This window comes from Oryctolagus cuniculus, chromosome 7 (genome assembly GCF_964237555.1).
Source record: "Oryctolagus cuniculus chromosome 7, mOryCun1.1, whole genome shotgun sequence".
Taxonomy (NCBI): Eukaryota; Metazoa; Chordata; class Mammalia; order Lagomorpha; family Leporidae; genus Oryctolagus; species Oryctolagus cuniculus.
Window position 1 is genome coordinate 130,863,371 of NC_091438.1, and position 24,950 is coordinate 130,888,320.

A 24,950-nucleotide genomic window follows, 5' to 3' on the forward strand; every position below is an offset into this window, starting at 1 on the left:
GGCTAACCGTGAATTGGGATCTATCCTTTGTTATTTGGGGCTTATGTAGTGTTTTCTGCCAAAACCCTTTTCATCTGACTCCTTTTGTATTTTCTTGCTTTAATCCTAGAATTATAAATAATTTAATCCACAGATTTACCTGGAGATTTTCTTAATTAGAATTTACTATGGCAGCATTAGAGAAACTCAGCAACCCTTTCAAGTGTTGGTTTGCACTCTTGGTTTTGTCCTTCTGCTCACTGGAAGTATTTTTGAGTGTTTGAAAAGAGAGTGGAGTGCACAGTGTTGTCTGCACTCTCACCTGATACATTGTGGTATAGAGGAAAGAGCATATAGTTCTGTCAGAAAGACCTACATTTGAATCCTCCTTATGGTTCCTGTGACCTTGGGTAAATTACTTTTTTTAGCCTTGTTATTTACTAATGTATAAAAATGAAGCCAACACACCCTATATACAGTGTTTGGTGTTAAGAAGATCATACTGAGAATACAAATAGGAATTGCCTATGCTAGTACTTTGTGTCTTAACTATTCATGAGTATTTCCCTTCTTTTCTTCCCTCATTCATGTCCAGTATCTCATCTCAGAATGATAGATTGCAAAGAAAGAAAGCATTCTTCATATCCTGCTTTAAAAAAAAAAACTTGTGCGACTATCATTAAGATAGACATTGATGTTCTCTGGTGAGATGGTTAACTGATGTTATTTACAGGCTAGGCAGTCTTTGCACCATGGTAATCTAAGGGGGTTCTGCAGAGTAGGAAGGGTTTGTTACCACACTCTATGCAGGGTTGCTTTATTTTTGTTTGCCAAGTCAACATTTATTAAAGGAGCTGTCCTTCTGCCTGCTAACAAAAATGTTAGTCATGGCAAAGAGTGCCCTAGTTTCCTGGCATAATTTTGTTTCAGAGGGCTTTTGTACTTCTCTGGCTTTTTGACTGTGTTGTGCTTACCTTAGGAGATCTGTATTCTAGAATCCTTTGGCTATTTTATTAAGTACTTTAGTCATATAATTCTGATTTCCTTAACAATAAAGTTCTTCCTTGGCTAGAGGATCTGAGCCTGATAGATTTGAATGCCTGAGGCTCACTTGGGTCATTATTTAATAACACCCACCCCCCAAACAAATTTCTCCCTAAATTATGACTTGTTTGAGGGCAGGGTCATGGTGTCTCTACTTCATTTTTTATTGTAAAAATTCATGATTGATAATTTTATATGTAACTGGAAGTTAATACACCTAAGAGTTGTCTGTGATGCAGCAAAAAATCCTTATTCTTTTTTTTTTTTTTTTTAAGATTGATTTATTTATTTGAAAGTCAGAGTTACATAGAGAGAGAAGGAGAGGCAGAGCCCGAGAGAGAATTCTTCTATCCATTTGGTCCCCAAATGGCCACAATGGCTACAGCTGAGCTGATCCAAAGCCAGGAGCCAGAAGCTTCTTCTGGGTTTCCCTGGGTGCAGGGGCCCAAAGACTTGGGCCATCTTCTACTGCTTTCCCAGGCCATAGCAGAGAGCTGGATCAGAAGTGGATCAGCTGGGACTCGAACTGGCACCCACATGGGATGCTGACACTGCAGGCAGCAGCTTTACCCACTACATCACAGCGCCGTCCCCAAGTTCTTACCTTCATATATTCAAGGTTAATCCTAAAAGCAGAGGAACATGACATGAATCACTGAATGGAGGATTTTCTTTCTCTGCTCAACATTATCTCCTGGAGCAGCTTTTGCCCTGTGGCCTCTGAGTGGTGACTACTTTGTTGACATACAGACTATGGAGTCTTAAGCTCCCCTGATGATGTCACATAAGAGAATACCATTCCTGACTAGAAATGTCCTGATCTGGATCCATCAGAATTTCTTTATTTAAAAAAAAAAAAATATTTATTTTATTTAGTTGAAAAACAGAATTAAAGAGAGATAGAGACAGAGGTCTACCATCTGCTGATTTACTCCCCAAATGGCCACAACAGCTGGAGCTGAGCTGATCAGGAGCCAGGAGCTTCTTCCAGGTCTCCCATGTGGGTACAGGAGCCCAACAACTTGGGCCATCCTCCACTGCTTTCCCAGGCGCACTAGCAGGGTGCTGGATCGGAAGTGGAGCAGCTGGGACAAGAACTGCTGCCCATATGGGATGCCGGCATTATAGCTGGTGGCTTTACCCACTATGCTACATTGGCTCCCAGTTCTCAGTTTTGATGTTCTAAGGTTACCATGTGATTTGCAAGCTGCCAGACTAGAGGTTAGAAGACCTAGGCTAAAGTAGTAGATTCACTGTGATGATCTTGCTAAGTTATGCCATCTCTATGGGTTTAGTTTCCTTTCTTTGTAAAATGGAGAGAAATAGTACCTATTTTGCCTGTCTCATATACCATATTGCCCAACACATGATATAAGGGTACAAGTTCTTTTATCAGACTCAGCAAGGATCAGCCAATATCAGGAGTAAGACCAGCTCATTGTCTTCCCTTAAGATACACTTCAAATTTTCAGTATCCAAGAATTATAGTGTTGTCAATACTATTTTATAGGTGTTTCAAATGATTGGTATGCAACACTTGATATGCTAAAAGAAAGTTGTCGAATTGCCAGCAGTGTTAATTGGTCAGACGTAGACCTTTCGCAGTTCCAAGGTGAGTATTGGTTCTTTGTGACATATAACCCAGATACACATGAGCCTGTTTTCTCTTGTAGATTAGAAATTTCTTTGCAGTAAAAATAAACACCTTCATATAAAGGCATTTCTTTTGCAGTTTACAGTGTGCTTAGAAACAACATTTATACATTATAAATACATAATGAAGTATTGTGGCAAGTTGATAAAACAGAGGGCAGTTTGGTCAATTTAAAAGAATAAGGCTATGAATAGTTGTAAAATGTCATTCTTCATTGCATGGGCAAGTTGCTTCCATAATCTGGAATGAGCCAGTGGAAAGTTTGAGAGTTGAAAAAATTTTATCTTGCTATTTTCCTTGCAGTATTTGCAAAACTATGCTAACTGTATTTCCAATACTTTCCTCATAGGTCTGATGGAGAGTATGAGACAGGCAGATCTCAAGAACTGGTCTTTAGATCAGGTTCAATTTGCTGATCTCTGTTCTTCTCTTAATCAGTTCTTTACACAAACTGGCCTTATCCACTCACAAAGTAATGTTCAGCAAAATGTTTGTCATGGTGCCATGCATCCAGCAAAACCTTCCCAACATATTGGAACAGGTATGGGCTTCGTTAATCTTCTCAGCTATCTTCTAATCATACAAAATTCACTTCTTAAACAACTTGCTTGCCAACAGTGGCAGTGATCTGTTTACATCTTATTTTTCTTTTGTGATTTATATAATTATTTTACTATTATTTACAGTTAACTCCTTTGTAATATTTATCCTTTTATTAAGTTATCAAACAAGAATTAAATTCTCTTAATACTCATTTTAACAAAGACATTTTTGAAGTAATATCAATTTAAATTTGTGCAGATTTTCAGTGAAAACCAAATTAATGTTCTACGTTTATGGGAAGTGTTTGGTCTAGTGATTAAGACACTGGGTTGGGACACCTGCATCTCATACCAGAGTACCTAGGTTCAAGTCCTGATTCTGCTCCCAATTCCAGCTTTCTGCCATAGAACCTTCTGGGAGGCAGCAGGTAGTAGCTCAAATAATTGAGTTTCTGTCACCCATATGAGAGACCTGGATTAAACTCCTGGCTCCTGACTTTAGTCCAGACCATTTCTGGTTCTTGGAGATATTTGGGGATGGTACCTCTTCCTATGTTTCTGTTGCTCTCTTTCTGCTTTTTAAATTAATTAATTTTTGAAAAGATGCCAATGTTCTACATTGTAATACCTGGGTTTGATTCTGGGCTTTGACTTTCTGCTAATACAGACCCTGACAAGCAGTAGTGATGGCTCAAGGAATTTGATTCCACATGGGAGACCTGGATTTTGGTCCCCTGCCATTGTGGGTATTTGGGAGAGTGAACCAGAGGATGGAAGCTCTTTCTGTCTCTTCCTCTTAAATAAAGTGTGTGTGTGTGTGTGTGTGTGTGTGTGTGTGTGAAAGTCCAGGGTTTACTTGAGAAGTAGACATAATGGTAAATTTTCATTGTTCAGACTCTGTAATGAGAACATGGAAAAAATGAGAAGCAATAGAAATTTCCATCTGAAACTAAAAGTGTTTAGGAATGTGACAGAATTTCAAACAGTTAAGGCTATTTAATGTAGATGACTGTTTATTCCCACACTCCTTTTCTAATTTCTACCCTTCCACCTTTAAGGTAAGAATTATTAGGCCATAAAAGAGAATTGAAAAAAGAAATATGGCTGTATAAATAAAGATTGAATCAAATTTTGTCATTTTGTTGTGACTTGAACTCTAAGGATTTGTAAAAAGCTAAGATTTTGTAGCACAAAGGCTAGGAAATTGTTAGTATACAGGTGAGCCTACGTGGTATGACACCTCCAGCCTGGGTTAGTCTTCAGAAAGTGCACTAGGCGTGCAGGTTGAACGCTGGTCAGCACTTGGGAACAGAATTCATCCTCGCCCTTTCTCCCCCCAAGAATACTAGAGCTATAGCTTAGTAACTTTTCTCTTTTCTTCCTGAAAAGTCAATATGGTCAGAGAGCACTGTTCTGACTGTAAACTTTACTCTAAAAAGGTATGTTATCTTGAAGCAGTAACTGTGGGTCAGAAGTCTTAGAATTCTGTTCCTGGTCTGTCTCATTTCCTTTCTGGTCCTCCTTCCTCTTCTGTATGGTTGAAATAGGTCATCTCTGAGGCTATCTCAAGCCTGGACAGTCTGGATTTCCAGTGGCAGGTGAACACTTAGACGCAGCCAAATCCAGCATGTTTTACCTTAATAGAAGAGGAAGGTTTTTCTTTTCTTTTTAGTTTTCTCTGGAAAAATGGTTGCTGTTTTAGTTTCATTACAAGAATCCTAGAATTCAAGTGTAATTTTTGTGAAACTCTGGAAACTATAGGGAAATAGCCTTTCATAAACTCCAGACATTTTTTTAAAATGTGAACCAGGTTTTTTTTTTTTTTTTTTTGGCAGGCAGATGGACAGTGAGAGAGAGAGAGACAGAGAGAAAGGTCTTCCTTTGCCGTTGGTTCACCCTCCAATGGCCCCGCGGCAGGTGCGCTGCAGCCGGCGCACTGCGCTGATCCGAAGGCAGGAGCCAGGTGCTTTTCCTGGTCTCCCATGGGGTGCAGGGCCCAAGCACTTGGGCCATCCTCCACTGCACTCCCGGGCCATAGCAGAGAGCTAGCCTGGAAGAGGGGCAACCGGGACAGAATGTGAACCAGTTTTATGGTGTTTATTCCCTACGAGTGAGGGGGGGTCATGATGTTTGTTCACTCCCTGTCTATTTTGTGTTACAATTCAGTGTTAATTGACATTTAGAGCTATTACACTGGATTGCACCTATTAGTAAAAGTAGATCAGTTCAAAAACCTTTTGAAGTAACAATTTGAATGACATCTGTTCCCCAGCGCCACACTCCATAATTTCGTTTGATTACTTTTGCTTGGTGTGGCTGTTTCACCTTGCACAGTTCTTTATTGTTACTTTGTGCTTCCCAGTCAGTTTGTTAATTAGGACACACGTCATTAGGCCTGCTTCAGGGATAATTAGAGAGAATCAGGGCAATAGAGAGATGGGCCATAATAGGAAGCCATGAGTTAGGGTATCTTGAGTGCTAGTCCTAGACCTGTCAAATTAATGTTTCTTTGAGTGAGTCAGGTTAGCTTTTCTGAGTTAGTTGCCTAATCTTCATAAAATGGGGATTTTACTTGTGGCTTTACTGAGAAGGTCAAATGAAGTAATGGTTTTGAAAATACTTTGGGAGGTATGTGACAGCAACAATAGGCATAGCTTGCCTACAAGCTTACAGAGTTGGCGGCAGCACTAGAATCAATACCAGTATACATACAGCCTGGTACTGTGTTCAAAAGGCCAGCACCCACTTCGGGCAGAGTTTTAACATCGGAAATGAGTAGGTTTCCCTTCTCCGTTCCTCTGTATGTTTCCTGCTTCACTGAATTTAGGTACAATTCTGTTACCATTTTTCTTTTTAAATTTTTATAGTTTTCTTTTTTTATTTATTTTAAGGATTATCCATCCATTGGTTCAGTTCCCAAATGCCTGCAACAGCCAAGTCTGGATTAGGCCAAGGCCAGAATCCAGGACTCAATGCAGGTCTTTCACTTTGGTTGCAGGGACCCTGAAACTTAAGCTATCAGCTTCTGTCTACCAGATTGCACATTAACAGGAAGCTTGAGTAAGAAGTAGGGCTGGTATGTGAACTGAAACCCTGATAGGGGATGCCAGTATCCTAAGCAGTATCTTAACTGCTGTGCCAAGCACCTTGCCCCACTGTTAAGATTTTAGTGCTTGATTTGTTTTACTCATGATAACATATTTGTCCCTCTTTCTGCTTAGGAAATTTGTACATAGACTCTAGGCAAAATCTCCCTCCTTCAGTGATGCCACCCCCTGGTTATCCTCATATCCCACAGGCGCTAAGCACTCCAGGAACAACGATGGCAGGTAACATGTGTGTGTGCTGTAGTTGATACTCAAGAGTTTAATACTGAAAAAGCTTTAGTCATCCCAATATAAAAATGAGGCTGCCTCAGGAAGGAGTGGACTATCTGTCAAGGGAGTCTGGATGGCAGAGCCTGCCCAGCCACTTTGCTCTAGTGCTGGTGAAGGGGTTCAAGCTTCAGCCACCAAAGGCCTTTTTAGCCCAGGATCCTGTGATTCTAATTGGCCTGTCTCTGAGGTCCTGGGGCATAGAGCTATTGAAGAGTCCTAGGTATCTTTGAGGATATTTGACTTTAACAAGACTTTAGCAGGCTTCCAGAACCTTCTTTGGCTCCTGTAGAAACTCCTCCATTTGTTCAAGTCGAGTCCCCCAGCTTTAGTTTCCAGGAAAGTGCCTTTTTGAGGAGCTAAGTTTCTAGAGTTACAGGTTTATAAACTTTTTCTCCTAAGCTTTGAATGAAGGATAAGTTACATTTAGTCAGGGCGTTAGAGCACATTGTTAGAGCTGGTGGGGATCTTAAATATCACCTTGATTAGGAAATGGAGGTGCAGAAGGAGAGGACTTGCCCAAGCCACCTAGTTTGCTGAGTGAGCAAATCATAACTCAAGTCCCAGTGTCTTAATTCAGAGACCATTGTTTTTCTTGTATATTATAGAACCTTTAACCTATTTAAGGAAAAGACAAGGTGAGGTGGAAGGAGAGCTGTTAAGAGAAGTGTGCCAGGCAGTAATGAATGAATGGAGACCAAGTGACAAGTCCTTTGATGAATGAGAAAGCAATGTTATCTGTTGGCAGCACTCATTAGTAATTTGTTGGTGGCATGATATAGTGGTTAGGACTGGCCCAGCCACCTAACCCTTCTACCTTAGCTTCCCTGTCTGTAGAAGGGGTCTAAAAACACGGCCCAGCTCCTAGGAATATTAGGATTAGATGAAGATTACATGTAATTAAATCATGTAAATGAATACTTGATGCACAGTGAGGGATTGATATGTTTTTATTAAGAAAATAAAAAATACGGACATTTTCTACCATACTCTGTTAATTTAGAACCTTAGCATTTTTGTAAAAGTGTACACTAGAAGTTATAGATTTTATGAGAAAAGATTGGCAGCAGACTGCTTGAAATTTTATAATCAGAATAACAAAAATAGTAAAAATTCCACAGCAGTTAAAAAGATACACTTAATTTCTGGTAAAAGAATGAAATAACAACTGCATGTTAAATAAAAATGAAGCTGGTTTAGATTGGAGTTTGTCAGAATATAGGGGACAGGGGCAGAATGTACAGAATTTGGGGACTGCACACAGTTTATGGTCAGACTGATCAGGAAGAAGACCTTGGGGAGAAGGGCATTGTGCACTCAACTGTGTTCCTCTGTAGTTTACTGTATTCCACTGTGTTAATGTTCTTGGGGTTCACTGGCTATTAATTAACTTGATGGGGGAATTAAGTCCCATCCAGTGTGACTTCAGTGGTGCACTGACATTGTTCTGTTTACCCGTCTTATGTTGGCCAGTGTACCGTACTGAAACACGCGGTGGAGCAGAACAGACCCCCAGGGAAATGGTTGCAGCAGCGCTTTGCTAGGCCCTCCTTGCTACAGTCTTGTGTAATGGAGAGAACATGGGTTTTGGAGTCTGATGAACTGAGTTTAGATCTTATCTTTGCCTCATACCTATATGACTGGGTCACTTGCTCATCCCCTTAAGCCCTGTCTCCCTTACCTATAAAACGAGGGACATAAGAGCCACTTTGTTGAAGGCTCATGGGTGGATTAGTGAGATAATGTGTGCTGCATACGTGACACCTAGGAAGTACTCTGTAGGAGTGAGTTCATTTCTTCCTTTGAAGTCATTGCTGACGTTGCCTCCTTCCTTCCAGGTCATCACGGAGCCATGAACCAGCAGCACATGATACCTTCCCAAGCCTTCCAGATGCGGCGCTCGCTGCCTCCAGATGACATCCAGGATGACTTTGATTGGGATTCAATTGTGTAGGGCTTGTTTCTGTAAGACCCCAGACGCCAACATCACCTTTCTGTGCAGTGAAGGGAAAGGTCTAAGGGAATCCAGTTGAGAAAACAGAGTTGCTAATCACTTTACCAATGTTACCATAATTTCTTTTGAAGACAATCAGAAAGATTTTAGCTGGATAACTTACTGCTTTTATCTGACCCAAACAAGTACTACATGTTTGTCTCCCTGCCAGCTGCCCCATGTAGCTCCTAACTGTTGTGTGATTTGGACAGCTTTTTGCATATTTGTGTCAGTTTGATGTTAACCACAAGTGCCAGACTGATTTTTCAGACAGAGCCTGTTTTGCTGCAAGCAGTTTATAGATACATATGTGTAAATGTATGTGCAAAAATGACAGAAAGGCTTCACTTTTTTCCTAATTGGACTGTGTCTTGGAAAGAAAGTTACTGTCAGTTTTTATTCCTTGTCAGTCTATTTCCTACAAGACGGTTATAACTGATGTATGGAACTAGATTTTTCCAAAGTCCAGTTTCCTCTTAATCTTTTTCAGAAATGTGGGAAATGAATTCTACCCAGTAAGTCAAGGAACCCAGAGTTTAGTGCTCTCCAGACAATCCAGAGGGGCATGTTCTTCCTGAGCAGCGTCAAGGACTGACCAAATTTGTTTTGAGGCTTGGGGATTATCCAGTATATGTTGTTCCTTGTCTGTCTGTTTTCCTAAATCTTTATTATAACAGCTCTAAAATTTGATCAATTAGAAGCTGGGCATTGCTTGCTTTTTTCAGCAAACCAATGCCTTCACATTCACTTATGTATTTATTATTCAAAAGTATTATTATAATATTTATTGCTACCTTCTGTGAATGCTCAGTTCCTCTTGGGTTTGTTAAGGAAGAATGTGGTATCCAGAAGTGCAGATAGTTTTTCTTGATAGAGTTTACAGACAAGACAATCAGAGGGACATTGTGTCATTCTCTTTATCATAACTTCTTTTACCACGTGAGTATATTTCTCTGTGTGAGCATTCTTGCTGATTGAGACTTAGTAGCTAACTAGGGTGTTTTCTGGAATTTGAATCAAGAGACCATTTGGGTCACAGAACAGCAAGGCAGTGTTTTTAAAGCAAATTTCCCCCGTTTAATCTTGTTCTACTAAGGTAGGACTGGAAAGGAGGATAGGACTACACATAGGTTTTGTTTGCCTCAGTCATTAAGTGGCCTGCTGGTTCTGTTGTCCTGGGTGTCTGGATGCATGACACTTGGTCACTTTCTTTGAAATGTAGCCCACCTCTTAGGGGTCTGTATTAGTTTCATGTCATATCAGTTATGTTGCATGGATTGATTGTATTAGCTTTATAATAATAAAACTAGAGGAAATGATTTTCTTTTCCTGATTATATATTGAATTGATTATTTAGACCAAATTTTTTTTATTCTAATGGAGAAACATGTTCCATCAAATCAAAGAGTAATAACTGCTTACTGGTTGCTTTTTAGCATTGCTGCTCTCTATCAGCCATGCTAAAATCAGTTTAATTAGCCTTAGTGGTTCTATGGTTGAGTAATGTCTACTTGAACTAAGCAAACATCTTTGTGTGTCTGTGTGTGTGTGTGTCTGTGTGTGTGTGTGAGAGAGAGAGAGAGAGAATGTGTTTGTGAATGTGTGTGTATTTTTTTAAAATGGAGTGTTGCCTTGAATGAATCACTGGGAAGCCAGCCATGGTAAGGGCTGGTGAGGTTGAGGAGAAAGGAAGAGCTTTATGTTTCTCTGTTATTTGGACCCTGTTTGGCATGAGAAAGGAGGTTCAGTTCCAGCCCCTTAGATGAGTGAAGATCAGTGGATTCTGGAAAGGCAGCCAACAGGCCCCTCTTAGGAGGATATGAGGCAGGATGAGATGGCAGCCTGCGGAGTGAAAGCTTGAAAAAAAAAGGGGACAGTTTCCAGTAGTCTACTCAAGTCACTGTTTTCTAGACACCAGGATCACAGTTTTGAAACTGTTTAAAATTGCTTGAGTAGCAATGTGCACTTTAAACAATTTGGGTAATGGAATGCAGTCTTAAGCTGAATAATTTGAACTTTTGAGTAGAGCCACTGATGATGATTTTACAAATTGGGTGAAGCTAATTTCCCATTTGGCAATCATTTACTAATTTTCAGTGATAAATATTTTTATGAATATTTAAACTTACCAAGAATGGCCCTGGAAGCAAAGCCTTCACCTGGACCCATTACACTATCCTGTGATCCACCTGACCTGGGAGCCCAGGACAGGCCTTCTCTGTGGGCGACAGCCAGCCTAGGCTACGTGGTGAGGTGCAGAGGTCCCTCTAGTGGCCATTTCGGTTGGTAGTGGTTCGTGCAGAGCAAGTTCTGTTTGGGGCCTAAATTGACTGAAGACCTGGGAAGAAGAAGAATAAATACGTGTAATCAGAGGGGGCACTGTCCAGGAGAATAATCCGACTGGCATTTGTGGCAGTTTTTGAAATGTAAATGTATTCATGGGTGTTCTTGTAAATAAGTGTCGCTCAGATGTCCTTTGAAGTGGGAGGGAATCAATCGGGGATAATTTGAAATGGAATAGAGTATTTTGATATTGTTCATTCAGAGGGTGATGTGTATATATCTATATTGTATATATGTGATGAAAATGCATTGGCTTTTTGTGCAAACACAACCTGCTCTCTGTACTGCTGTTGGACAGTCAGTGTTTTAATGTTTCTACAGTTTTGCTATTGCACGATTTCATATTTTGCCTCTATGATGAACGGCACCCATTCTTTGTAACTGTTCAGTGCTGTAAAGAAATATCCCAAGTGTCATTAGGATTGTTGCTGCCAGAACTGATATGCATGAATGGCACTTAAAATAAATAGATTATGTTAACTCTATTTACAACACCGATTGGTCTGGTCATTTGCTACAGTTGAGAGGATAAGACTGGAGCTAGTTCATATGTAGGAATCTCACAGGCAAGACCCCAGAGTCCTCGGGGTCCTTTCCATTTCTACCTCAGAACAGTAATTGGACACTTATTGGACATTTATTGGACACTTCACTAGCTCCGTGAACCTGGGAAATTATTTAATTTCTCTGAGCCTCATTTTCCTTTTTTATAGTGCATATAAAATGAGGAAAATTCCTGTTCCCCAGATTCTAATGGGACCACACGGACATATTTGAGCATTTTAGACCGACACCTGGAATGTAAATCATACTGGTTCTCAGTGTGTACTGGGTGCTGTGCTGGACAGATAAAATGATCTTCATTTTACAGATTTTGGAACAACTCAGTTGGAGATGTGGCTTGTCTGGATCCTTCAGTTGTCAAGTGATGGCTGAAGTCTGAATCCAGGTATTTTTTACTTCAAGCCTAGGATTCCTCCATCGTCTTTGAGCTGATCCTCTCACCCCAAGGTAATTCCCCTGTCCCTTCCACCACTCATGCTCTAGTCCTATCCCTAGCGCTACCTTCCCGCAGAGCCAGGTGAAAGTAGAGTTTAACATTCGCTGAGCATGTGCTGTGTCAAATTCCCTCCCATTAGAAATCCAGAGATGAGAAAGCAGCAGCCCCTGCAGGCTTGCCCAGGAAACAGGTAGCATATGCCAGCCTGGGGAGCTGGGGCAGAGAGCCACTCTGGAGTATCCCCTGGCAAGGCAGGATTCTGATGGGGAGACATTAGGTCACGCTGAGGAGTTGAAGCAGTGTTTAGGAAGGCTTTGCGAATGGTTATGGGCTGTTGAGGTTGAGTCTTCAAAGAGTCCCAGACAGACAGGAGGGCGATTTCCCATTTGTACCACTGTTTTGAGCCATGTATGGGAGCTAGATTGGTTTGGGGGTTGTGGGTTAAGGTGGGGGAAATGTGCTGCTCGTTGAGAGCCAGCATAGCATTTTCTCTGAGCGTGGTGCTGTCCCAGTTTCATTGATGTGGAAACAGGCTCAGAGAGGCCAAGCAGTGGGCAGACCAGTAACACTGGTGAAAGTGAAATTGAACCTGGAACCTGTCTCGCTCAATGAGTGTTTCTCATTTAACCCACAGAAACACGTACTTATTACTGTTTTACAGATGAAGAAATAGATTAGCAAGGTTACCTTGCCCAAGTTCTCACAGCTCATCACGGATCTGGGATAATCAATCTGGGTCCATTTTCTTCTACCCCTACTGTTTTCCAAAAGAGGAATTTTCTCTGTCCCCTCCCCTGTGTGTGTGTGTGTCCTTTGGTGGGAGGGCAATGCTTTTGCTGCCATTACAGGTACATTCTGGTCACCATCAGTACCTCTGATGGACCTCAGTGGGGGGTCAGTTGAGTCTGGTCACCTTGTGCTGGTTCAGATGCACCTATCCTAATCAAATACAAATAAAAATAAAAATAAAAACCAAGATCATTCAAGTGTATGTTCCAGCATGTCACTATGTGAAGGGCTGCTACTTATCGAAGTGATCCTTATCAGTGGGCAAAGCAGTCCTGGGCAAAGCAGAGCTACCCTACAAGCTTCCAGTTGAAAGAGGCCTTAAGAACTCGTCTCATACAGCCCCCACGTTGTGTTTTTGAGACTGAGGCAAGGGAGTAGCTCACTAAAAGTCCCACCGTGACTGAGGGAAAATCTGGGCAAGGGGAGTGGGGAGTCATGCACCAGGCAGTGGGAAGTGCTTATCCACACTGTTCTGTTTTGCCTACACCCTGACCTGTTGATGGCAGTGCCCTGTTGTACAGGAGACACCACTTCGGAAAGGAAGGCAGAGGGGATTTGGATCATGAATGCCTTCAATCAAAGCATACAAATTCAGTTACACAGGCTTGGCTAAAAAGAGAAAGAAAGGAAAAATTGAATATTACAGCAGAGTAATATGCCAGATGTCCCCGAGGGAGTGTGAGAAGAAAGATTGAATCTGAGACCATAACTGGTACCTGTCTCTGTCCCTCTCCACAGAGCATCTCACCTCTGAGCATGACTCGCATGGAGAAAGGGACACGTTTTTTGTAGAACGTTGTCCTTTGGTGTGAGTCAGCTAGGTAAGCCGATTGGGCCTTAATGAGCTGTGTTTCTCCGTGGCATTGGCACCTTACAAAAGAATTTTCAAGGATGACTTTGTACTTAACCTTCTTACACTCCTCCCTCGGTATGTGACTGGTCAGCAGGTGCACAGACTTGGTAATTGGCTGCACCAGAACCAGAAATCAACCTTAGGTCAAGGCTGGTTGCTACTCCCAACTGTTAGGTACTTGTTATTTAGCTGATGCCATTTACGATCCTATCTGCCCTTGATACTGTTATCACCAGCCTTGCCTTGTTTAGCCAATGGAGCATCTGAGCCATAGAGTGTTACTTGCCTGAGGTCATCCGCTTGTAAGTGGTAGAGGTAACAACAGCCGCAACAGAGCTGGGGTTTTACACCTAGGACATCCAGCTCCAGCATCTGCATATTGAACCAGCACCCTGCTGCCTCAGGTCTTCACTGTTCCCTGAGCTGAGCTACCAGGCTGAGAAGCAGGGCCTTGGAACAAAGCTGGAGCCTCTCCCGCCGTGAGGCTGCAGTAAGCACCTGTGACCACCAGAGGGCAGGGCTGTCAGCTGCCTGCCTTTCCTCTTTGGAATGCTTCCCTTACCTGGGGGCTCTTTGCCTTTCTCTGCAGCCACCAGGGGATCAAGATCTTTGTGCTTCTCCTTCAGAGGTTGCTAGAGGAAGCCAGTGAGCCCCTCTAGTGCTCAGCTGCAAACATGCAGCTGGGGGTGGGGGGCTCCACACTCCCTCTGCCTTCCTGATGTATCCTGCTCCCCTGTTCTAAGGTCACGCCACCATGAGCGTCAAACTCTCAAGTCCCCCAAGGCTCTGCTCCTCCTCTGGGACCAGCTGAGGTGGGGACTGGCATTGTTTGGACAGACATGGAGGGGGCCGCGGTCAGGCCAGCCACACACCCTGCCCTTGCCAGCCCTGCCTCTGCGCCTGAGCGGGCTGTGGCATCTCCACACACTCACGTGTTGTCACCTCCTGTGGCGCTCACAAACATAATGATTATTGCCACCATTTGCCGGGTCCCTACCCGGTACTTGACAGCCATTATCTGAGTGAGCACTCCCAGCTGCCTGCGAGCTCGGTGCCATTATCTGCCTTTTACTGCTGGGCATTGCCCCCAGAGAGGTCTAGTGATTTGCCCAAGGTCACAGCTAGTGAGAGGGAAGAGGACAGGAACGCAGATCAGCCTTGATTCGCCTGCGCTTCCCGCTGACGCTGATTGCATCTTCCACAACATTGACCTCCCTCGGCTCACCCCACCCCAGAACCAGCTGAACTGACATCACTGGGTAAATGATGCCTCTCTCACCAGCCCCCAGAGGTCAGGGGGCAGCTTCCTGTCCCAGGCGATGGCAATAAAGGCGTCTGAGGACACTTCCCACCCTTGGCGCGTCCGAGTGAGGTTCAGAGGCAGGAGCAGGAGCAGTCCTCCGGTTCCCTGGGAGGGTGTGCACTTGTGTGACTGACCAAGAGCCCGCAGGTGTGTGCTTAGGTGATCGTGGGTATGTGACCATAGCCTTGGAGAGTAGGACAGGGACTCTGTGTGCGTGTGTGTGCGTGCGCACACGCCACAGATACCAACAGGAGGCAGGGGGTGGGCCTTAGGGAGGATGACCTCACTCCGATTGGGTGGCTTCTTAGTCCTCCCCCAAGACAAACTTTCCTGGGATCAAGCTGGTTCCCAGGCGCTGTGAGTCACACACTCACTCCTCTTTTCTCATCACATCCCTGGCTTGTCCCTCTCGTTGCTCCCTTGTACTGTGTCCTCTGAAGGGACCCTGGTCTGGCCGTGTACTGCAGGTGGCCCCTTCCTACTGCACTCTGCTTTCTCACCACCGTGGAGCCTGTCCCCTGTGAGTTGCTCAGCCTCTGGTTGAATATGGTTCCCGCAGGCCTCCAAAATCCAGTACAATGCTTGAGGCAAGGGAAAGCGGACTTTGGAGTTGGGAGGACACGATTCTGTTTGGGCCTCAGTGTCATCTGTGATATGCAGGGCAAACACCTCCCCTCAGCCCTGTGGAAGCCATCGCCAAGCAGTCCATCAGGAAGCAGCCAGTGTGGGGGCTGGCACGCGGTCCCGAAGAGTGGCCTTCCCTTCTCCATCTCCTGCCTCCTTCTGGTGCCCCAGATCCCCTTGGAGCACTGCCCTTCTCTGGGACCAGCGCAGCACTGGGACTAGACAGCTGGCACTCAGCACCAGCTGTGTGGGGGCTCTTTCTGAATCGCAGCTCCGAAGCCGCCTGAGGTTCCCACCGTCACCAGGTTAAGGACAAAATTCTTAGAGTGTCTGATGGCTCACCCCCAGCGCCTTGCCGACCCACTCTGTGTTAGCCCAGTGCTCCTTGCTGCTCTGTGCTGCTGTGACAGAACACCCCCAAAACGAGGAACTGCACTAAACGGGGGCTGCCCACCCAATGCACAGCAAGCCAGTCGCTGACACTGGGGTGGTAGAAGTCTCTTTTAGAGTTTATTTTGCAACACGCAGAGCAGGGAGTCAGTTCAGTTCCCGAACTCCCTGAGGACTGAAAGGCAGTGACTCTTAGAGATGAAAGTGGGGTTTCAGTCATGTGTGGGCCCTGGTTGGTCCACAGTGTTCCTGGCCTGCCTTTGAACGGTGATCGGGCCGACACATTTCGTTTGAAATGGCAAAGGTGGGCTCTGGGTTAGTGGGGAGATGGAGCATGACATTGCTCATTCGGGCACTGTGAGCTGCTGCAAGCTCTCAGAATAGGAGCTGGCATTGAGATGTCAACTCTCAGAGCCATCTGAGTCTGTCATCCAGGGTCTTCCCCTTGTCTCACTCCCTTAAGGTCGTGAGTTAACCCTTGCAGACCCTGGGCCAGGTCGAGTTCACATCAAAGGCGTTAGGGCCAGGGGCTCGGCTGCACGTCCTGTACCCAGGCCTCTGCCTCAGAGTTCCCTCCTCCGTGCCTCCAGATCTTCCCGTCACAGACAGCTTCACGTGCCGCCTCGGCTGGCAAGCAGTGCCCCGCCCAGTGCTGGGGGTGTTCTCTGGCAGAAGCACAGATGGGCAGAGAAAGACTTTAAATGCCGGGCTAAGGGGTTTTGCCCCTTAACCCGGCGCAGGCCGTGGGAGGCTTCAGAGCAGGGTGACCACAGGAAGAGCTGTGATTCAGAAAGACCCCCAGGGCGTTAGTGCATTCTTGGACCTGGCACCCCAGGCTTACCCCTCCCATGGCTCCCAGTAGGTTCCCCGCAGTGCCCCCGTGGATCTGTGCCCGTGTCCTGGCCTCCAGCTAGCCGAGGGCCCCTGGATGGCCAGGACAGACAGGGGGTGGGGCAAGGAGCAGACAGCAGATGGACAATGGGGCCTCCTGGTACCTGGCGGGCCACAGGGGTGTGAGATGACGTTGCCAAGCAAACAACCAGGCACACCCTCTGTCCACTGCCCAGCTGGCCCTCCAGACCATCAAAGGCTAGAGCCGGCCCCACATGGGGCCTGGAGGGAACGCCAGGATCCCTCTCCCCCGGCCTGGAGTTGGGCTTAAGCCAGCAGACTTCAAACCCTCAGTCCCGGTGTTACACGGACCACTCCATTTCGGTGGTTCTGTCTCCTCTCTGCAGTGGGGCTCAGTCAGTGGCCACTCCTTTCTTCTCCCCCTTCCCTAGGACAAAGGAGCTGGGAGTTTGGAACCAGGAGGACGGTGCGGGAGGAGTCGGAGTTGAGAGAACTGGGTTCTGTTCTGGAATTTGTGGCTGTGTGACCACAGCGGCCATCAAGTCCACCTGCCGTTGAATCTAGAAAAACCACGCTTTTCTCTAGGCCAAGGCAGTCCTGTGCTTGTACTCACAATTATTTACACTCTATCGGCCAGGTACCCTTGGCCAGTGCACAACCAATACGTCTGTCCCCAGCAGCCCTGTTTGATTTCTGAGGCTCTGAGCTTCAGTTTACCCATTTGTGAAACGGGGTTATACAGTTAGTTCTTTGGCTTTCCCAGAGCTGTCAGGTCTATGTGCATTTTCATGTCTGGCTCAGAGAGTTCTAGGTTCTCATAGGAACAGGAAGTTGTTGCACTCTGAAATGTGTTTACAAGTAGGATGAGGAGCTCACTCAGATCGGTGTTGGAGTTCCCCGCTCCCAGCTGGCTCTGTTCCAGGCCTTCCTGCGGAGGTGAAGACAGGGACTCTGAGCCTGCAGGCAGGCAGAGCCAGGCCTGGGAGGACCGAGCCTTGGTGCTCCCGACCCTAAAGTGGCACCGGCACCACCAGGAAGTCACTTAAACAGAGTGAACAACGCGGCGGCCTCGCAGAGGCCAGGGGCTGCCCAGCAGCAGGCAGAGCCCCCGCAGCCTCCAGCATGGGGGTGCAGGTCGGGAGGGTGGGCTGGGCTTTTCCATACCCATGAAGCAGCCCCCAGAGCCTGGCACAGGCAAACCTTGCCACAGGTCAGCCACTGTTGTTGATGTTGGGATTGTTACACCATGACCTTGGTTCCAGAAAGACTCCTCCGTGGCACTGATTCACTGCCGGCCCCGTGGCGAGTACTGGACTCCCACAGTCTCGGCTCTCGGTGGCTCCCGGGCTAGTCACCAGGTGGACAGTTGAGCCAGCACGTTTTATGATGGGAGAGGTGCTGGAGCACACAGCAGTGGACGTGGTCTTAACCCAAGCTCACTGGGGCTGGGATCAGGGAAGAGAATTTTCTAGAAAGTCAAAAACCTACAGGGCTGGTGCGGTGCAGCAGTTTAAGCTGCTGCTTGTGACACCGGCGTCCCATACGGGAGTGTTGGTTCAGTCCCGCTACTCTGCCTCCCATCCAGCTCCCTGCTAATGCACCTGAGAAAGCAGTGGAGGATGGGCCCGGGCCACCCGTGTGGGAGACCAGGGTGCGGTTCCTGGCTCCTGGCTGTTGGAGCCATTTGGGAGTGAACCAGTAAATGGAAGATCTCTTTCCCTCACTCTGACTTTAAATAAGTAAATAAATCTTAAAAAAAAAAATTACAGAAGGTCTGAGACCTGCAGTGCAGCTGCTGTCGTCCCCGTTTTCTCAGATGCAGAAACTGGGGTGGAGAAGGGTTACCCAGCTTTTAAATGCGGCCGCTGGATTCTACTCCAGGGCTGCCTGGCTCCACTCTGCAGGTCTGGGCCCTGCTTCCTGGAGGGTGCTTTGGGCTCCTGGTTGGGTGGTGAGCTCAGCTGGGACCTGACCACGGCCGGGCAAGGGGGCCTGGCTTCCGTGAGGGCTGCAGGCAGGGCGGATGGGCTCTCGGTTAGCGAGCAGGGGTGGCGTGGTGGGTGGTGAGGCCAAGCCACCTCGGGCCCACGCTCTACCTGCACAGGAAGGAGGAAGGTGTGTGGCTCTGGGAGGACCCCAAGGCCCAGCTCCCTGCAGCTTCCGTGCAGGCTGTGGTGGTCCTGTGTACCCTGGAGAGGAAGGAAGGGGGCCTTGGAGGGAGGCAAGGGAAGGAGAGTTGGTTCCCATTTCCCAGAGCGGATGTCAGAGTGCGGTTGGGTAGGGCAGGACCCAAAGGGCCAAGGCCCAGGGCCTCGTGCTCTTCCCCACAGCGTGTACATCACTCCTGCAACTCCCACCCCCTCCGCCCCTGCCTGACTCCAGGAGAGCCCCGGCCAGGGGGCTGGGGGAGAAAGAAGCTTCGGGAGCCCAGACCCTCTCCCCTTCCTTCCCGGCCCTGTTCTACCGTGGAAGAAGAAAGGCTGAGAAGCAAAGTAGTTTTCAGAAGGGCTCCTCCAGCCCGCAGAAGTGCTGCCCAAGCACCGTCCTTCATGAAATCCAATCCTGACCCCACTGTAGCCTCGCACATAATCCCAGAGCCAACCTCCATCATAAACCCAACCCCAACCTCTCCCCCACCTTCAGCCGCAAACTCAGTTCCAATCCCAACCCTACAAAGAACCCCAATCTAACCCCAAACCAACCCTGACGTCAGTTTCAACCTCCACATCCACCTGACCCTAACTACCTGTTAGGGACCAGCACTTTGTACCCAGGAGACGCAGAGAAAGGAAACTGACCTCCAGACCGGAGGGGCTTTATTGTAAGCCAGAGAGGGGCGCCACCTCAACTGGACAGACCCCAGGGAAGATGGCGCGCCCCTGCCGAGGGGTGAGGGCCTTAAGTAGGGCTGGGGAAGGAAGTGAAGCGATAGGGGATGGAGTGAGTCCATCAAAGGAGGTGCAGAAGTTCCTGGCCCGGGGCAGCTGGTTCCGCATTCCGAGTTTTACGGTTGGGGGGAAGAGGAGGAAGGGGAAGTATTACGACAGCGGCTTTAAGGTGGGGGCTGTTTGCTCAAGTCGGGTAATTTCCCATCACTCCCGACTGTAAAAAGGTTTAACAAGGAGTGGGGGTGATGTCAGCTTCCTGCTGGTTGGGGGCGTGGCAAGGAGCGAGGGTCCCTCAGTGTCCGAAGGAGCAGCGTGAGAAGCAGTTTGGGAAGTGGCAGTCATTCGGGCGATTAGGAACTTCTGTAACAGGTTGACAAAACACGGAAGAAAGGTTAGAGGCAAAACTACACCACGAGGGGCGTGAGGACGTGGGAGCCAGGTGGGCTGTTTCCAAAGATGGTGGCAGAGCCCCCTGACCCTGACAAGGAGGCTGCCTGCTGCGGGAGTCCGACCGCGCCGGACTTGTTAACGAAGAAGCAGCATTGCTCCCCCAGGAACGAGCGTGGTGGAAAGGTTCAGGCCTCGACAGCTTTGGAGAACTGCTGGCACCAGAGGATCGCCTGGTCCTGTGGTCGCTTGTCCGAGAGGCTGCGTTGGCTGGGGGTTCTCTGCAGGCTCTGGATAGCGTTCGAGCTGGTCTAGGGAGGTTCCTAAACCAGTAGCTGCGGTGTTGCCCCGTGAGGACTCTGAGAGTGGCAGGGGTGTGGAGGATCGACTCGTCCGTGGTGTAAGGTGGTGGTGGTGGGGGGTAGATAGGTGAGGGTACAGGTCTCCGTCCAGTAGGAAGGAAGGCACAAGGAAGTCGGATTCCTGCAGGCAGAGTACTCCCCTGACAAAAGGCAGAGGTGGCGAGAGAGCTCAGGCAGGGGTGGCAGGAGGTGTCTGTGGTGTATATGGGACGGGGTGGGTGGAGGTCAGGTTTGCCCAATCACCGGTTGACCCACCCGTGGTTGGGGAATGGGAGTTTGAGAGCCATGGGGGCATGTATAGCTTGAGTATATGCCCATTGGATGAGCCGCTGAGAATGAGGCCCTGGTTATGCACAAAGGGGCCTGTCCTGGGGGGCGGCCGGGGCGGGGCAGCTTAGCTGCACTTCCAGTGACTGACACGGATTCCTGGGATGTGGGGGCAAATCGGTTAAGTGGTTGGGGGAATGGTGTTAGATTGGGATTGTCCGGCTGAAAAGGCTGGCTGTCCCTTCTTCTAGCAGGCAGAAGAGGCCCAGACATTGTGGGGAACGGGGCTGAGGTGGAGGCTCAGGCACAGAGCCAGCACGGGGCCAGGAGGGATGCGGAGCGTTGAGGACGGGCGGTAGTGATGGCGCAGGCTGGGCAGTGGAGCGGCCAGGTCAGAGACGGCCGAGAGCAGTGCAGCGACCTCCCCAGGGGAGCAGCGAGCACCAGGAGGAGCTTCTCACCACAGCTCCAACAGCTGGGGGTGACCGCGCTCGGCGCTCGGCGCTCGGCGCTCGCCAGGAGTCAGGCTACGACTGCGACCAGGACAGAACCAGAGAGCCAGAGACCATCTTCCAGAAGGAGGTCGGGAAATTGTCAGTGAAGTGGAAGGGTGGAGTGATAAACGGAGGGGGAGGCTGGTTTAAGTCTCAGCAGATGGACCCAGGGTGGATAGGCCTTTCATTTAGCTGCCATGGGTGTAGCCATGATGACGTGTACAGTCCTGTCCATTTGGGTTGTAGGGACGTACCAGGCTTGGGAATGCACAGGTCAATGGAATTGCCTATCTTGATGGAAGAGTGGGGACCAGTGAGGGCAGGGGTGGAGGAAGGCGTGAATCTGAGTGGGCCCAGGGCGCTGTCTCGATGTGGGACAGGAGAGGGTGAAGCTGAGGGGGAGGCGGGGCGGAAGGGGGCGAGGGCAGGAATCCAGGGATGAGGAGGGGCCAGCCATTGAAGATGTCCAAGGGGCTGAGTATAGGGGTTTTTCAGGCATGGCCCTCGGGGTAACAGTTTGATCTGTTCGAGCTGTGTCTCCAGGGCCGGTTTGATCAGTGTTTTTTGTGACCTGTTAGTGCATTCCACCTGCCCTGAGGACCGGGGATGATGTGGAATACGGGATTTGCAAGGCATCCGGAGGAGCTGGACCACCAGGTGTGTTGGGAGTATGGCCGCACCGATTTTCCTAAGGTCCTGGCCGTTAGGCTTTTTCACCCCTAAGATGGGAATGTTATGTGGTGAGCAGGTGGGGTAAGCAGATATGATCAGAGAAGCTTGAGTCCCAGAAGCGTGGGTGGGCGCAGGGGGTATTGAGATGTGGTGATGTAAGAGGCTGGGTCTTTCAGGGAGACTGAAATAGGCTCTGGTGAGAGAAACCCTGGGGGCTGTGTGTCCTAGGCAACAGGGTTGATGAGGGAGTGGTTTAGGTCAAGGTTGCAGAAGGCTCAAGGAGTGGTTGCCGATTGTCCCTGGCCTGTTGTGCCAGGAATGTGGTTGTGATATTTACGGGGGACTACAGAGGGATGCTCCCAGCTTCCAAAGAAAGTCTCGTCCCAGGAGGGCCACCGCACGTGGGGGCAGAACTAGAAAAGAATGAGTGAGGATCAGGTCTCCGGATGTCCAGAGAACGGGTGGGGTAGTATGGGGATAGCCTTGCCTGAGATTCCCAGGATAGGGTGGGAACTGATATTAGAAGGGCCACGCCACTCAGTAAGAAGGGAGAAAGCCTCCCTGGTGCCACCCACCAATGGAAAGGGGCAGGCAGCCACAATCCCTGTGGTCAAGGCTCTCTGGACACATGGCTGTAAACAGCGGGGTAGGGGGAGCCTAGGCCTCCTCATTCTAAGAGCTGAGCATAAGGGAATCTGCCGGTTCTGTGGGCTGAACTGAAGGCCTGGGTGCCCAGTCCTGGGGGCAGCCCACCTTCCAATGTCCCCCATCCACAACGCGGCCACGCCTTCGAGGGAGGCCCAGGGTTTTGGCAAGCCTTTGCCCCGTGGCCTGCATTGCCACAGCAGAAGCACACACCAGGAGGGCTTTGGGCTGGGAGTCCTGATTGGTTTAGAGCTTTGTGGGTTTAAGGCGGGCTGGAGGAACTGGTATTTGGTTTTCAAGGGTCTCTCCTTCTCCCGTTTGGCCTTGTCCTCCCTATTACTAAATACTCAGAAGGCAACATTTATAAGTTCCTACAGGGGCGTTTGGCATCCCTGTTCTAATTTCTGGAGTTTTTTCTAGTGGCTGGGCCAACTGAGAGTTGCACATTTGTGAGAAGAGAGCGCCTGCAGGCGTGCTGAGATCCAGGCTGGTAGACTCAGGAATGGCTTCTGTGAGCCAGGCTGTGAGAGGGGGTTTTCACCAGAATCCCGGGTGACTTCCCGGCTCTTATCATAACTGACTTGACCATGGGAATTTTTACCATGCCACCTTCTTCTTTTTATAAGATTGTTTATTTGAGAAGGAGGGAGGAAGAGGGAGAGAGATATCTACCCACTGGTTCACTTCTCAAATGGCTTCAACAGCCAGAGCTGGGCAGAAGGCCGCTGGGTGTAGGTTCATGTTTTGTTTGTGCTTTGTCAGCATGTTCGCAGGCTGCTTGCCAAAGTGGGCCCGCTCACCGGGAGTGAGTGTGCAATGTCACATATGAAGGGTATCTGACCAGGTGCAGCGGGACACCTGGGCCACACCATGGGGCTCCTTTCAATATTTGCTGGATTCCTGGAGGAGCAAAGCCAGTCCTCGACATGGGACACGGGCACAGGAAAAGGAGCGTGGACCTGGATGCTGCCTTCCACTCTCACTACCTCCCGGAGGGGGAACATATGGAGGGGCTGAGTCTTGGAATAGGGGGGCGGGCAATGGGGTGGAGGCGGAGGCGGAGGGGGCAGAACTAGGAACCGAATGCAGAAGAAGGATGGAGGGTGGAGGGCGGAGCGGGGGAAGGGGCAGAAGAGCCATAGGGAAGGGGTTCATCCGCCAGGTCAGGATCTGAAATGGAAGAGGGGTGGCCTGGGGATCAGGGGTCTTGGGCATGTGGCTTTCCGGAGTCTCTGCAAGGAGGAGCTGGAACGTGGAAGTGAGGAACAAAGAAGACGGCCAAGGTTGGGGCTGAAGGTCCTGAATTCAAGCCAATGATTCTGATTGTCCAGTGAATATCTTGGCCAAATTTGGAGGCAAAGGAGTTTTTTGGCCTTGAGGTCAGCAGCTAACCCTGGAGTCCCACGGTTCTGCCAAAGGCAACCTGAGGACCGTCAGAGGGAACAGACTGTTCTGGTCCCTGGTCCCACGGTGCTGGCGGGAAGGGCGCAGCCACCTTTCCTGAGGTGGCCCTTGGTCCAGGAAGTGCCGAGACGGAAACCTGGGGAGTGGCTGAGCATCCTCCGACCCCTGGGGTCTGATCTGTGAGAGAGATATCTACCCCAGGACACCACGGGGAGAGAGGAGGCCGCTGCTGGAGGCCAGTGATCAGGTGGTGAATGGGGAGAGCAAGAGGGGAGGGAGCAGACCTGGGAGCAGGGAGGAGAGTGAACTGGGGCCTCCCAGAACGCCAGCAAGAGGCCCGAAAGGGTCTCCGCCCCGCTCAGTAGCCGTTCCCTATCATAGAGCAACCAGGCTCGGGGTGTGTACCAGTCGCCCTCTAGCCAAAGCGAGCACGGGGCATTTGACGGAGTCCCCGCAGCACTCGACAGACCAGGCCAAGAGGAGGTCCTGGGCTTGGCCAGGGTTCGACCCTAAATGTTAGGAGCTGGCATTTTGTATCCAGGAGACATAAAGAAAGGAAACCGACCTCAACCAGACAGACCGAGGGAAGACTGCGCAGCGGCTGAGGGGTGAGGGCCTCATCCCGAGCCAGGGAGGGAAGTGAAGCCATAAGGGCTGGCGTGAGCCCGTCAGCGGGGTGCAGAAGTTCTCCTGCCCCGGCAGCCGGTTCCGCATTTCGCGTTTTCCAGTTGGGGGAGGAGGAAGGTGAAGTACTAGGACAGGACCCCGGCTTTAAGGTGGGATTGTTTGTTCAAGTCTTTGTGATTTCCCATCAGTGTCCCCAAGTCTTTACACCAACGTCCTGTCCGAACCTCAGCCCCACACCGGAACCCCAACCCAATTGGAATCCTAATGTGAACTCCTCTCCCTAACTGCTGGGGAACCCCATGCTGATCTTAGGCCGGCATTCACCATCCCTGCCCCTCCAGTCCACCTAAGCCCCATCCAGTTCCAGCATGGCTCTCAGCCTCAGCCATCGCCTTCCCAGCCCACTCCACCCACCCCTGCTCGAGGCTCCCTTTCCTTCCCCAGTCACCATCTCATTCCTACCC

At 48.8% G+C, this 24,950-nt stretch overlaps 1 protein-coding gene across 10 annotated transcripts in view; it reads left to right on the top strand.

Annotated features, from left to right (window-relative positions):
* Positions 1–11,414, top strand: part of FOXJ3 (forkhead box J3) — a 157,983-nt gene extending 146,569 nt beyond the window's left edge. For all 10 annotated transcript variants that reach the window (XM_051856634.2, XM_070078649.1, XM_070078651.1 and 7 more), the window contains 4 exons: positions 2,534–2,635; positions 3,027–3,218; positions 6,441–6,548; positions 8,432–11,414. In XM_051856634.2, coding sequence (XP_051712594.1) covers positions 2,534–2,635; positions 3,027–3,218; positions 6,441–6,548; positions 8,432–8,547 — 518 coding nt within the window. In that variant the 3' untranslated portion in view covers positions 8,548–11,414. The remainder of the gene's footprint in view (positions 1–2,533; positions 2,636–3,026; positions 3,219–6,440; positions 6,549–8,431) is intronic.
* Positions 11,415–24,950: the final 13,536 nt, after the last annotated feature.